At 42.4% G+C, this 14,534-nt stretch overlaps 1 protein-coding gene across 1 annotated transcript; it reads left to right on the top strand.

Annotated features, from left to right (window-relative positions):
* Positions 1–490: 490 nt before the first annotated feature.
* Positions 491–12,602, top strand: CENPH (centromere protein H). The gene is made up of 9 exons (XM_058168093.1): positions 491–573; positions 2,476–2,531; positions 2,739–2,790; positions 3,289–3,363; positions 4,532–4,588; positions 7,199–7,262; positions 7,427–7,478; positions 7,676–7,839; positions 12,510–12,602. Exons 1-9 carry the CDS (start codon positions 491–493, stop codon positions 12,600–12,602), a joined length of 696 nt encoding a protein of 231 aa, XP_058024076.1.
* The last annotated feature ends 1,932 nt before the right edge of the window (positions 12,603–14,534 follow it).

The following is a 14,534-nucleotide window of genomic DNA, read 5'->3' as shown; positions in this document are numbered from 1 at the left end:
TTCAACTCCCAGAATTCCCCAGCCAGCTTTGCTTTGCTGGCGAGTTCTGGGAGTTGAAGTCCGCCAGGCTTAAAGATGCCAAAGTTGGAGGCCCCTGCTCTACTCCATTTTCACCCCACCCACCTCCAACCCCAGTTTGGGCGTCCCCAGCCAATGGAAGGCTTTCCTTAAGCTATTCCCAGGCTCCGCTGGGCTGGGCGACAACATTTTTTGTCCGAGTTTTTTTTTCTCACGAGGCCTGAGTAAAGAGCGCCGTTCTTTCCCTTCCGACCGAGAGCAGACCAGAGCAATCCATCGTCGATCTGACGATATTCCTCTCACGTAACACGGAGTCGGTCGGCGGGCTATTTTGAAAGCTGCCCGCCGCGGTAGGGCGCTCGGGTAAATCGGTGAGAAAAAAGAGAATTTGGGCGGCGTCGCCGGGATGGAAGTAGCGGGCTGCCCGGAGATAGGAGGCAAGACAGCGCCGGTGGGGGCTTTCGGTAAGCCCATGGAAGAAGTGATGGAGGAAGGAGCCCGTTTGCTCTTCAACGAAGAGAAAGAGAAGATGCCGAACTTGCTCAAGCTCTATCGGTCAGTCTATATGGAGATTCTCAGTCATCTAGATCAGGTTTCTCCAACCTTGGTAACTTTAAGCCTGGCGGACTTCAACTCCCAGAATTCCCCAGCCAGCTTTGTTGGCTGGGGGATTCTGGGAGTTGAAGTCCGCCAGGCTTAAAGTTGCCAAGGTTGGAAACCCCTGATCTAGGTCATGGTTGTCCTAAAGGTGCTTTTTTGGGGGGGCCTCCCAAAGTCCAGTTGCCTCAAACAAAAACAAAAAAAAGCACTTTTGGGACAATTGCACTTTTAAAATGGATATACGAAAGTTCCAAAATATTCCCTTGCTTAGTATCTTGTTTGCATTATAAGGTTTTATGGATAACTTGAAATATATGACATGTAATCTAATTTCGATTAAAGTTGAAATTATGGTAAGTAAATAAACCAATAATACACCATAGCAAAACTACATCTTCACGATACCATGTTGTGTAATTCTTACAGTCTATAAAACAAAAGGAATCAGGCCAGTCCCCAAGCGATTAAGGTGAAACTGAATCTCATATGAACAGGCTTCTAGACATGAAAATGAACTTTTTCATCCCTTTTCCCCTCGCTTACAAAATCTGATTCTGAAGGTGTACCCAAATCTAGAACATGTTTTGAAAGTATATGGGGGAAAGAGTTTACAAAGGGAGGGAGAATTACCTTTCAGTCAATCTGGTTCTGCTGAGAGAAATAGGTTTGTCAGTGAATAAAAACTGCACTGGCATTTCACCTTCTATCTATAGCCACCTAAATTTCTATTACAGAAGTAAAGAAAAAAAAAGTTGATAAATGTGTTTTCCTATTGTGACAGATCTTTCTAATATTATATTTCCTGGGGCCAGTATATTAGAATAGTATATTCTAATATAATATTTCCTGAATTTTATCTGTTCATCACTTTTCCTGACAGATATATCAACAGGGAATATTTTCAGCAAACTGGCTTTTAAAATATGTCATGAGTAAAGTGTTCAACATTACAAGCAATGTATACAGATAATGTACACCACATGGACATAATTCCATCTTTGTGTCTGGCTTTAATCATTGACTAATCCATAAAATGTTGCAATCTTGAATTGGAGGAGCCATTACACTCTTCTGTAGAATATAATGGTGGATTATAGGTAAACTGCATAAAAGGCTACTGAAAGTTTTTCTTTGAAGATGTTTCACTTCTCATCCAAGAAGCTTCTTCCAGCTCAATCGGTCAGTTGTTGTTGGCTTTACAGCCAGCCCTTCGAGATCTTCTTCCGTCAGGAGGCCATTCAAACGGCAGCAAAATTTCAGAGGACCCTTTAGAAACGCTCTTAGCTCTTGGTTTCTATCTAATGGTGATCCGGAGTTTTGCAGTCCTGATCGGAAACTCCAAAAGAGTAGTATCGCACTTAACAAATCCCTTGACAGCCAGGGAAATCCAGCAATGGCGAACCTAAAGTTGTATATATGGAGATCTATATTTTTATATAGAAAAAATATAATTTTTTTCCCTATTGTTTCTATCCAAAGCAAGTGTTTTGACCCTAGGAAGATAAGTTTTAATATATCAAAATGTTTCTAGTGTTGTTTCAGTTAGGCAATGCTCACATGTCTTTAATAAAAGTTGCTCCTGAGATCTCTAAAAGCTGACGGCCTGCAAAGTAGGTTGCCACAACAGCAAAAAGTTACAACAGGGAAAACTGTGAACAGTGGTGTAAATGGAAAAATCGTGCTCATATTGCAGTGGTTTTATAATTTGTTCAAATTGAAATATGTAAATGTACATAAGCTGAGTTTGTGAATTTAAAATCTTCAGTAAACAGTAATCCAATTTAGTCTTGCAGTGACTGCTACAATTACATTTTCTTTTTCTAATTTTCTTGTGACTGTGTTTTTTCATTATTTTAGAATCAAGGAACAAATAAGTCAGCATCTTATGGAATATAATACAATAATCAATTCAGGTAAGTGGATCATTAAAAATTCAAAAGTTTGTTATTTTAGAATGTGAGTAAATATTTAAAAATTAGGTTAAAGTTTACAGCAAAATTAAAATGTCAAGTCTTTTGACTGTCTTTTCTCTGTTATATAGGAGTTTTCTATGTCGTATTTGTGTTTCGAGATGGGAGGGTTATTCAGCTATCTTTTATAAATATATCTTTTTTGTTCAGCAGCTGCAGAAAAGATTCCGGATCAAGATAGAAATGAAAAAATATTAGAGGGGTATGTTTTCAAAATTTGTTATATACAGTATGATAATATTCTATTTGAAAATTAGAATTGATCTAACTTTTCTTTATTTTTAAGAAACTTGTATTTTAAAGATTTTAATATTTAATATATTGTGTATTACTTGAAAACATGTCACATTTACCTGACTGAATTTCTTTCTTAGAAAATGTATCTCAGAGTAATACATACTAAATATGTGGGGGTGGGTGTCCTTCAAGTAACTACTATGACTGATGTATCGTATATGCCTTTTCTGGTCATGAGAAGCATCAAGCTACTTCTTGCATTAATGCCTTAAATCTGTTCACTAGTTATATTGCTGAATCCTATCCTATTTTCATAGTTTAAGGAATCAAAAGATGTTTATGCTTCAGTTTTCAGTATGCCCATGACAAATCATAAGCTTACATCCTCCTTTTCCTATTCTGTTGTGATATAAATTCTGTTAAAAAGAAAAATTATTAAACTTCTTTTCCCTGTTATTTTTAGTTCCATAGAAGAATTGGAAAGAGATTTGGAAGAGATGAGGCTATCATATCAAAACAAAACTTTAGCATTACAAAGGTAAAGACCCTATTGCTTTGTTTTATTTATTGCCTATAAATATTAGATATTGCCAATATCTAATATTGTAGATATTATTGTAGATAATATCTACAAGATGTGTCCAATAAAGCCAATTAAAAATATAATTCTACCAAGAAATCATAGTTTTTAAAGTAAAACAATATCTAAATTAATATATTCAGTTACTGTTCAAAGCTATGACGGTGCTGAATGAATGGTAGTTATGACTAGTCCTCAAAGTTCCAACCAGACCAGCACCCCTGCAATACTTGTAATCATAATCTGGGCACTTGGCAACCAGCTCACACTTATGACCAGTTGCAGCACCACACAATCAAGTATTCACCATTTGCAACTGTCAGTAGGAGTCTGCTCATCCTGCAGGATCTATCCCGGTGCCTTAATGCTTGGTGACACATACGAAGGAGCACAATCACATGTTCAATTTTCAAGAGGCTGAAGTTGTTGCCCACGATGCATCTAAAGAAGCCTGGTTTTCAATAACTCCATCAATAGGCACATCAACCTGCTACTGGCTTACCAAGCATTGAGGCATCGGGTAAGATCCTGCAGGATGAGCAGAGATCGATTTTGATCGGGGAGTAGAGATTGATGGCACCCCCCCCCCCTTTGGGCATGTAGATTTGTCCTATGGAGGCATAGCCAGCCTGGGCCAAATGCCGAGGAGCCCGGCAGAGCAGCTTCAAGCCATAATAGACATGGGTAATGAAGAACAAGCCAGGCCGGTCACAAGATCACGGGCAAAACAACAAAGAATTTGGTTGATATATTAAATGTCCCTGTGAGGTGGAGGAACAGTGGTGTATAGGAAGGAGCCGGAGAGAATGCCATTAAAGCAATATCTGACAGCTCAGCATCATGCCCTGAAGATGGGCAGCCCAAGGAGTGCGCGATAGGGGAGGAAGCAACAGAGGCTAAGCCTCCATCAATTAACATGTGTGAAGTAAAAACGACAAGCTAATTATAGGTGGGAAGTGGGTGGATCACACGCGCAATGGCCAAATTGATCAATGATGCATAAAGGCAAATATCTCTTCAATGGTAGTTTTTACACTCCCATGTTAGCAGAGGCTAATGAAAGTTAAGTGGATAATATATTTTAAGTTCCGGAGTTCTTCTACCTACTTTACTCTTTGTTTTATAGGATCCAAATAACTGATGCCCTTAGAACCAAACTGAAAAATGAAGATGATGATTCAAAGTAAGCATTGAAATCATGAAGGGAATGCATTTTTAAAACATCTACAGTATACTTGAGAAGAATCTTCGCTTGGCCAGCCATACAAATACTGTTTATGTGGTTAATAGTTCACTAAAGCTTATGACCATCTATTCTCAGGCCTGAACTTTAACTGAAAATGTCCAAATAGGACGTTTTCCTCTAGGATGTAGCTATATAGCTACATATATATATAGCTGACCGGACGCAGATGGTGTTGGCAGGGAGGCAGAGATCGACCCCGAGGCGCCTCATATGTGGGGTGCCGCAGGGGTCGATTCTCTCGCCTCTCCTGTTCAACATCTATATGAAGCCGCTGGGTGAGATCATCAGTGGTTTTGGGGTGAGGTACCAACTGTACGCTGATGATACGCAGCTGTACTTTTCCACCCCAGGCCATCCTAACGAAGCTGTCCTGGTGTCTAGAAGCCGTACGGGTCTGGATGGGGAGGAACAGGCTCAAGCTTAATCCCTCCAAGACGGAGTGGCTGTGGATGCCGGCACCCCGGTACAGTCAGCTGCAGTTGCGGCTGACCATTGGGGGCGAGTCATTGGCCCCGATGGAAAGGGTGCGCAACTTAGGCGTTCTCCTGGATGGGCGGTTGTCTTTCGAAGATCACTTGACGACCGTCGCCAGGAGAGCTTTTTACCAGGTTCGCCTGGTTCGCCAGTTGCGCCCCTTCCTGGACCGGGATGCTCTATGCACGGTCACTCATGCTCTCGTCACTTCTCGCCTGGACTACTGCAATGCTCTCTACATGGGGCTCCCCTTGAAGAGTACCCGGAGGCTTCAGTTGGTCCAGAATGTGGCTGTGCGGGTGATAGAGGGAGCCACTCGTGGCTCCCATATAACACCTATCCTGCGTAAGCTGCACTGGCTACCTGTGGTCTTCCGGGTGCACTTCAAGGTGTTGGTTACCACCTTTAAAGCGCTCCATGGCTTAGGACCGGGGTATTTACGGGATCGCCTTCTGCCACCATTTGCCTCCCACCAAACCATGCGCTCCCACAGAGAGGGTCTCCTCAGGGTGCTGTCTGCCAAACAATGTCGGCTGGCGGCCCCCAGGGGCAGGACCTTCTCTGTGGGGGCTCCTTCTCTCTGGAACGAACTTCCCCCAGGACTTCATCAACTCCCTGATCTCCGGACCTTTCGCCGCGAGCTGAAGACCTATCTATTTTTCCGCGCTGGACTGGCATAAATTTTTATTATTTGTATTTTAATTGGGGTTTTATGGTTTTATTTTAATTATGGGCCAAATTTAATAAGTTTTTTATTATTGCTTTTATTGTATTGTATTTATTGATTGTCTTTTTTACTTGGCTGTGAACCGCCCTGAGTCCTTCAGGAGAAGGGCGGTATACAAATTAAATTATTATTATTATTATTATTATTATTATTATTATTATTATTATTATTATTATTATTATTATTATTATTATTATTATATCTCAACTACAATCATCATTATCTAGAACACAATTTTAGAACAAATGGATGTTATTCTGATGTGACAGCTAAACCATTGTCAGAATCATCAATAAACTTTATTAGCAGTGAGCATTATTAAATTGATCAAAATGTTTGCACTGTAATTCTTAATCATAAATATTTTAAGTCACAATAGATAAGAGTATAGCAGGCATCTTCTTCACTTTCAAAAAAAGTAGTTTTGATCATTGACTTTAGAGGTTACGCGAATCTAGACAACAGTCCTATAGGATCCCTGGAATAATGAAGTAATCAATTCCACATCAACTTCCAGTTAGATCACATACCTGAGATTCTGCCATCCTTTCTAACATTTTAGGAAACATTTTTGCATTTCCAAAGTAGCCCCACTTTGGAAAGAAAGCATTTTTGCATTATCAGACCTTACTTAAAGATAAAGATGTGGCTACATTCTTTGTTGGCATCTTCTTCAACAAACCATATGGAAAAGGGACCCATCATATATATCTCAAATGAGGAACTGTAATACATTCCATATGTGGAATGAAAATAGCAAGCATGGATGCAAATCCATTGCACATTACTACTTCAGACTACAAATGGATTTTGCTAATGATAATTTGAGTTTACCTTATAATACATTTTCATTTAAAGGGCTTTCAAAATGCAACATTAAAAAATTACTACCCTGGGCATTTGAGGACAAGACTTTACTCATCCAATTATGTTGGAAAGCATTTGATTGAGTTCCAAGAGAGTCTTTACAACTAATGATCTCGAGAGCTTCCCAGTATGTTGGATAGGGAAAGGTAATGAAACATACAGGAAGATTAGTAATGTACACTATTTCAATACAGATACTATAATGAATGAGAAGTATGTGTTAGCTAAACCTGTTAAGGCCAATGTTTTTCTATTTTATAAGACAATATTGAAATGTATTTGTAGCTCTTTTGTCTGTTTCTTCTCTTGCATTTAATGTTGCCAGTCAAAGCATTTTGTAAGAAGCAGGGAACAGAAGAATTATATTGTAGCTTGAGAAAAAATTAAGCAAGATACTCTGATGTTTTAAATCTATCTAACATGTGATTTGGTTTCACATATTAGTAGATCTTGTTGATTTTTCTGCATTTTCTCATTAGGTTTATCTGGGATACCATTAAACATATCATGATGCTTAGTACAGCAATACTTAAATCAAAGCAGGTGAGTATCTTTTATATTAAAATGATAATGACTATTGTCTATAAAATCGTTGAAACTAATGGTGTAACATATTTGAAAAGTTAAATCTTTGTAATTGTATTAACCTGGATGTATGGATACTTTTAATATATACATATATTTATATAAATTACTTGGTTTTGCAGCAATCCCGTGAACTGGAAGAAAAATTGAATGAGGTTAAGAAGAGCAGACTAGGTACGTTATAATTCATTGTGATAAAAAAAATCAATAGGATAAATTAATTTGAAATAACACAAATTTAATTTCAAATGTTAACTTCATTAGTTTAATCCACAAATACAGTGAATGCAAGGCATGTTCCTGAATTCATAGTTTTAAATTAGTACTTTACTAACTTCACTCTCCCTCCTCCCTGTCCAATACTACAATAGAATTAAAGCGAACTGGAGAATGTAAACTGGCACAAATATATGATATGAAGAGAAAACAAAAAGAGGATTTAGAAAATATGGAAGTTGGTGAAATGTTGAAGAAAGTTCGTAAAAATTTACAAAAGGAAATTCAGATGACTACATTGGTTCAAAACATTTTCCAGGTAAGTTGTCGTGGCACTGGGTCATGACGAGGGCTCGGAGTGGTCCTGTGGGCACATATAATCGCCTCAAACTTGAGTAAGTCCTCCTCCAAGGTCCAAGGAGACGGGGCCCACCTCCGCCTCCTTTGCTGCGACCAGGCGTCCTGGCGCTGCGCCTCGCACCTGGGCCCGCAAGTCCACTGGCTCCGTGCTGCGGCCAAGGCTTCTGCCGCAGCACTGTCCGTGGAGGAAGGGGGTCCTTGGCGCAGAGGTACTCTGGCTTGGACAGGGCATCCGCCTCCGGTTGTGACCGCTGGGAATGTAGGTCACGCGGAAGTTGAACCGGCAAAACAACGACCACCGGATCTGCCGCTGGTTCAACTTCCGAGCTGTGGTGAGGTGCTCGAGATTCCGATGGTCCGCTCGACCTCCACCTGATGTCGGGCCCTCCAGATGGTGTCGCCAAGCCTCGAATGCAGCCTTGATAGCCAGCAACTCTTTTCCCAGATAGTGTAGTTGCGCTCGGAAGGGTTGAGTTTCCGGAGTAGTAAGCGAGGGAAAAGTGTGCCACCATTCGCCGGAGCCTGTAGCAGCACCGCCCCAGAGCCACATTGACGCGTCCGTTTCCACCACAAAAGGCCGGAGCGGGTCGGGATGCCTCAGGACGGGTTCCGTGACGAAGGCTTTCTTGAGGGCTGTGAATGCTTCTTGCTGCGGGGGACCCCACCGGAATGCAACCTTCTTCCTGAGGAGCTGGGTAAGTGGAGCTGTCAGTGTGGCGAAGCCCGGGATGAAGGTCCGGTAGTAGTTGGCGAAGCCCAGTAGGCGCTGAACATCCTTCACCCGACGAGGGGCTTCCCAGCTACACAAAGCTTCTACTTTACATGGGTCCATGGCTATGCCCTCGGGCGAGATGATATGCCCGAGGAATTCTATGGAAGTCCGGAAGAAGACGCATTGAGTTGTTGCTCCCGCAAGCGTTGCAGAACCAGACTGACGTGTCGAAGGTGGCTTTCCCTGGACCGGGAGTAAATCAGGATGTCGTCGAGGTAGATAACCACGAACCGATCCAACATGTCTCGGAACACGTCGTTCATGAAGTGCTGAAAAACGGCGGGAGCATTGGTCAACCCAAATGGCATGACAGTGTATTCGTAGTGTCCGTATCGGGTGCCGAATGCCGTCTTCCATTCGTCTCCTTCTCGTATCCGCACCAGGTTGTAGGCCCCCCGGAGATCGAGCTTGGTGAAGATCGTGGCCTCCCGCAACCTTTCCAGTAGCTCCGGGATGAGCGGCAGGGGGTAGCGATTCCGCACCGTAATGGCGTTTAGCCGGCGGTAATCACAGCATAGGCGCAAGTCCCCTGTCTTCTTCTTCACAAAGAGGACCGGGGCCGAGAGAGGGGACTTTGAAGGCCGGATGAACCCTCGGGCCAGGTTTTTGTCCAGGAAGTCCCTGAGGGCGGCCAACTCGGGCTCCGACATGGAATACAGGCGTCCCACAGGCAGTGGTGCGTTGGGCAGAAGGTCCACGGGGCAATCGTAGGGCCGATGCGGGGGTAGTCGGTCCGCCTCCTTCTCGCTGAACACGTCGGCGAAGTCCGTCAGCTCAGGAGGCAAGGTGATGGCAGCGGTGGGGACGTTCTGGCCGGCACAGGTGTGGCGGATGTGATCGACGCACTGCAGACTCGGGAAAGAGATGGCGTTCGCGACCAGGCCACCTGAGGATCGTGGGTCCGGCCAGGCCAACCCAAGGACCAAGGGAAAATGAAGGTCCGCCGTGACATAAAACTGGATCGCCTCCTCATGGTCCCCAATAGCCAGGCGCAAAGGCTGGGTGGCGAATTTAATGGGGCCGGACACCAGTTCTCGTCCATCAATTGTCTCTACCCGCATCGGAGGGTCCACCGGAACCACGGGACCGCAAACTGGGTCACAAAGGCCTGGTCCATAAAGTTTGTTGTGGCCCCCGAGTCCACCAGCGCATGCGCCTGGAGCCCGTCCGACTGGTTCCCCAACCATATCCGTGTGTCCAGAATCAGATGCCGAGGGGGCCCAGAGTCTACTTCCGCAACGTCCAGTGGGGGCTTAATGCGTGCCCGACCTAGGGTTTCCCGAGGTCGGGCCTGCCCGCTTCCCGATTGGTCACGCTGTGATTCGGGGACCGGCGGGCGTGCCCCACTTCGCTTTCTGGGGCAAGAAGCGGCGAAGTGGCCGGGCTCCCCACAGTACAGGCACAATCCCCTTGGCGCCCGGTTCCGCCTCCTGGGCTGTTAGGCGAGGTCTGGCCGCCCCAACTCCATGGGCTCTTCCGCAGCGGTTACAAAACGTGGGCGACCCTGGGTGCTGGTGGTGCAGGAAGTGGGGTGCAGATGTCGACGGAGGGTCCCGGGTGCGACGGGACGGTCGCCGCTGCAGACGGGCATCGAGGCGGAGACAAAGGGCACCAAGTTGTCGAGGGTCCGCGCCTCCACGCGGGCCAGCTCGTCTTGCAATTCCTCTGAGAGTCCCTCCTGAACGCGCCCACCAGCGCTGCATCATTCCAGTCAGAGTCCTGGCACAAAAGACGAAATTGCGATGTACTCCTGCAGGGGCGTTTCCTTGACGGAGTTCCTTAAGGCGCCTGGTTGCCGCCAGCATTCGAACGGGTCCTCATACATGGTGCGAGGTGCTGCCAAAACGCTGTTGGTCCGCCAGCAGGGGCTGTCCTGGAGCAAGAGGGCGTGGCCCATCGAGCAGCCGAGCCGGAAAGAAGGTTAATCACGAAGGCCACCTTAGCCCGGTCGCCTGGGAAATCCTCTGGCCTCATAGCCATGTAGAGCTGGCACTGTCCCAAGAAGGTCGGGAACATCTCAGGCTGCCCAGAAAACTTATCCGCACGGTTATCGGGCACTTGCGACGAGGAGGAGGTGGGAGGATGGGGGGCTGCAGGCACATTCCTGGCAGCAAGTTGGCCTGCCAAGTGAGCCACTTGCTGCTGGAGCTGTTGATTAGCCGCGTGTAGCTGCTCTAACTGCTGCTGTACCTGCTGCTGATCCATCTTTGGTGGAAGATGTTTTAGTCAGGGCTTGGACAAAATGTTCTGTTTCCTTCCCCAATACTCCCAGCAAAGAGTCCGTCAGAGGCCTTCCTTTTTTCCTTTTATTTACATAGATACATGTCCTGGCCACGTCTACCCACGGGCCTGCCAAGTTTCTGGAGATAACGAGGAAATTATAGATAAGGCCAGAATTACTCACGAATATATTCTTCCCTCCATGAATTAGCTCGCGCCAAATTCATTGCTTTGTCCAAGACAAAAAACCAGGAAGTCCCGCCTCCTATTTATAGTCTCTGCAGATGTCACTGCATGACAATTATGACTTGGCTTTGTCCCAACTCTTCCGCTGCTGCGCACGCCGATCAAGCCTTCGTAATCTTGCATCCCTCCAAAACTGTTCTTGGGGCGTTGCCAAATCAGAAGAAGGCCCGGGAGAATCAGGCCTTGCCGGCCCCTCCCTTTGAGTGGGTGCCAGGGAGGGAGAGGGCTCAAGAGAAGCAGGGCTTGCCAGGTCTTCTCCCTCATTTTCTGAATCATCCGAGTCCAGGAGTCTGGGTCCAGGAACCTGGGTCACAACACTACCACTCTCCCCCCTGCTCTTTCTCTCTCTTTCAACCAGAGGGAGAAATTGAAGCCGGGAACAGCTGTTTTTCGCTGTTTTCACCGGCTTTTACGATATCCAGTGCGGAGTGCCTTAAATTAGGCATCCAGCGAGAAAGGTGGGGCCAACCGGAAGTCGAAAAAAGTTGTTGTTAAGTGGATCTTGACTGGTCATTAAGTGAAGATGTCGTACTGTCACCATTTGTGACTTTCTGCCAGCTTCCCTATTGACTTTGCTGGGAAGCCAGCAAAAGTCACAAATGGCAATTGTGACTGTGAGGTGCTATGATGTAGAAAATGTGTGCCAGGCACCTGGATCTCAATCCTGACTGCAGGGATGCTGTGAACAACATAAATATAAAGACCAATTGTAACTACCACTTCTCTTGTAGGTTTGAGTTGTCCTTAAACATGGACCATCGAGTGTTTCAATGTTTATTAATAGAAATTATTACCACCATAATTACTATTATAGCTACAGGTATAAATTGCACAAGTTAGTATAATGTAGAACAAAGCTCTATATGCAATACATTTTTATCCCTTTTTTATTCAAATTACAGGTAGTGCTCACATAAATGACTCATATTTATGACTGGTTGTAGTGTCCCATGGTCAAACGACCACAATTTGCATTGTTTTTGCAGGTTTCCAGCAAAAATACCCTTTCTGGAGGCTGGATTCAGATTTATGACTGCATCTGACTACATAATTCACTGAATGGTAAAAATGATGGTAAAATTGAGTCCCAATTGCAGTCATAAATCAAGAACTGCCTATATAAATGGAATTTATTAAATATTCATATTCTAAGAATAAACAAATCTTGTGTAGATAAACATTTGAAAACCCTTCCTTATATTATGCTTCCCAGTAGAAGCATAATATAATTTACAAATTATACAACCTAGCAATAATTGATTATTTTGTAGTGGAACTTGTATTTATTTGCATATTAAAACAATATAATTGAGGACAAAAAATCCTTATTTATTCATTTATATTTATATAATTAATTAGTTGATTTTATATTTAAATAAAATTTATTGCAGAACCTTATTACTGGAAGTGGAGTCAATTGGGCAAAGGATGCAGCATTGAAGACAATTGTTCTACAACTGGAGAAAAATGTGACTGGCATCTGAAACATCAAGAATGACTCTATTTTCTTTCTGTGATTTCCAAATTCAGAGATAAAAGAGTAATCTATCAGGTTTTTGCACTATACTAGTCATATTCTAAGAGTTAGGTATCTGTACAAGAATATATTCCACTGAAGTACGATTGATATTGCAACAAAAAGGAAATTTTGTTAGTCATTGTAAATGTATCCAAGAAGCTATTATAGGAGAGTCATTTAGCTGTAAAATAATTCACATCTCCTTCTCTTAATTTTGCATAAATTTCCAATTGTTGATTCCAATAATAACAGAGCAATAGGCCTTCTGGCAAAAGCAGATATTTACAAAGGTAGCCACTTTGTTCTCTCAATCACAATTTAGCCTGTGCTTTGTCTTCATGTTATGTATGCATATGTATGATGCAACTTTTTTTTTGCTACATTCTTATTACAATTCTTTACATCTAATTTCAGTGGACTTTTAACAAATTATCAGGCTTTCAAATATTCATAGTTGACATTGTCAAATATTATTGAACAATATTTTCTCCCTAGGCCATTCTTGTAAGATATTTGTAATATTCTATTTCTTTATATCTGCTATAGTTTTTCATAGCTCATGAATAGATAATATAGTAAAACCATATCTAAATAGGAGGCCATCTCCTAAATGTTGATAATTTTTTGCAGAAATGTTACACTGTAATTGTTCTGTATTATTAGGTTGTCTTTTGTTAATGTTCCCAGACAGAAATAAATATTTTGACACTCAAGGATCCATATAAAATGGCAGTAGGATCTTGCTCTCTTAAACAACATTAGATATATAAAATTCCCATTGATGCTATTATCTCAATGCCGGTATGTGCGCTGTACTTAGATAATCTGAATGATAATCTTTTAAAATAACCTATTAGGAAAACATCAAGGACAAAAAGATGAACAATACACAATACAGTGCTGTTATAACTAAAGTTCATGTTATCATTTGCACTTCTAGGGCAACAGTTTGAGAAAGATACCAAACTGGTTATGTCCAGAGGCGGTGGCAAAAATTGTATGAGGCCCAGAAATTTCTTAAATGGTTGAAGCTGAGTACGCTAGGGGGGGGAATATTTTAAGACAATAAAAGCTGTCCTACAAAACAAAAGGTTTGATTTTTTTTATTACTAGAAAAGCCCTATTGAGAAGTTTCAAATACAAACAGGCTAGTGAAACATAAGAATTTGTAAAATACTGTGTAGCCTGCTTTCAGAGAGAGACTGACTTTGCTAGTTTTGTTTTAGAAAGGGTAGGATGGTTAATTGTCAAATTAATTGTCTAGTGATGGGGGTGTGAATTTAAATACAATATACAATTTAATAAATATAGGTACTTTAGTTGAACAATATTTTTGAAAGCCAAAAATAGTATGGGGATTTCACAATTTTATTATAATGAAATATTAATGGAATCAATCAATGCGTTTTAGTACTGAAGCTGTGCTGGCAATTAAAAAAATACTTTGTGTACTCTAGTGATCTGACATGAAACTAGTATTTTCTAGTTAATGTAACTAGAACTTACACAAATCTTTTTTCCCCTTTGAAGGTCACAGAGAAGATAGATAAGTATCACCAATAGATGAGAAAAGGTCAATGCTTTGAAATGACTTGCCAATAACTCAATCTGACTGGATATTCTGCTATAGGCCAAAACAGGTCATGCAAATATATGTATGTGCAGATATTCTTAAAAAGTCAGCCTGTAGTTGCCATGCTACCTTTGTGTAAATATGAAAAGGTGCTAAGCAAACAAATGGAAACAGTTATTTGCTACATGGCAACTATGTAAAGCCTGGATAAATCAGTTTTAAACAAGGGAGAACTAATCATTAATTAAGTTTGGGTAGGGCAACCAGCTATTTTAGTGAAATTAAACAAGTATTTTTAAATTGTAAGCGGCCCAGAGTCATTGA

This window comes from Ahaetulla prasina, chromosome 2, assembly GCF_028640845.1.
Source record: "Ahaetulla prasina isolate Xishuangbanna chromosome 2, ASM2864084v1, whole genome shotgun sequence".
In the NCBI taxonomy this organism is placed as follows: domain Eukaryota; kingdom Metazoa; phylum Chordata; class Lepidosauria; order Squamata; family Colubridae; genus Ahaetulla; species Ahaetulla prasina.
This window is presented reverse-complemented; position numbering and strand designations above follow the sequence as displayed.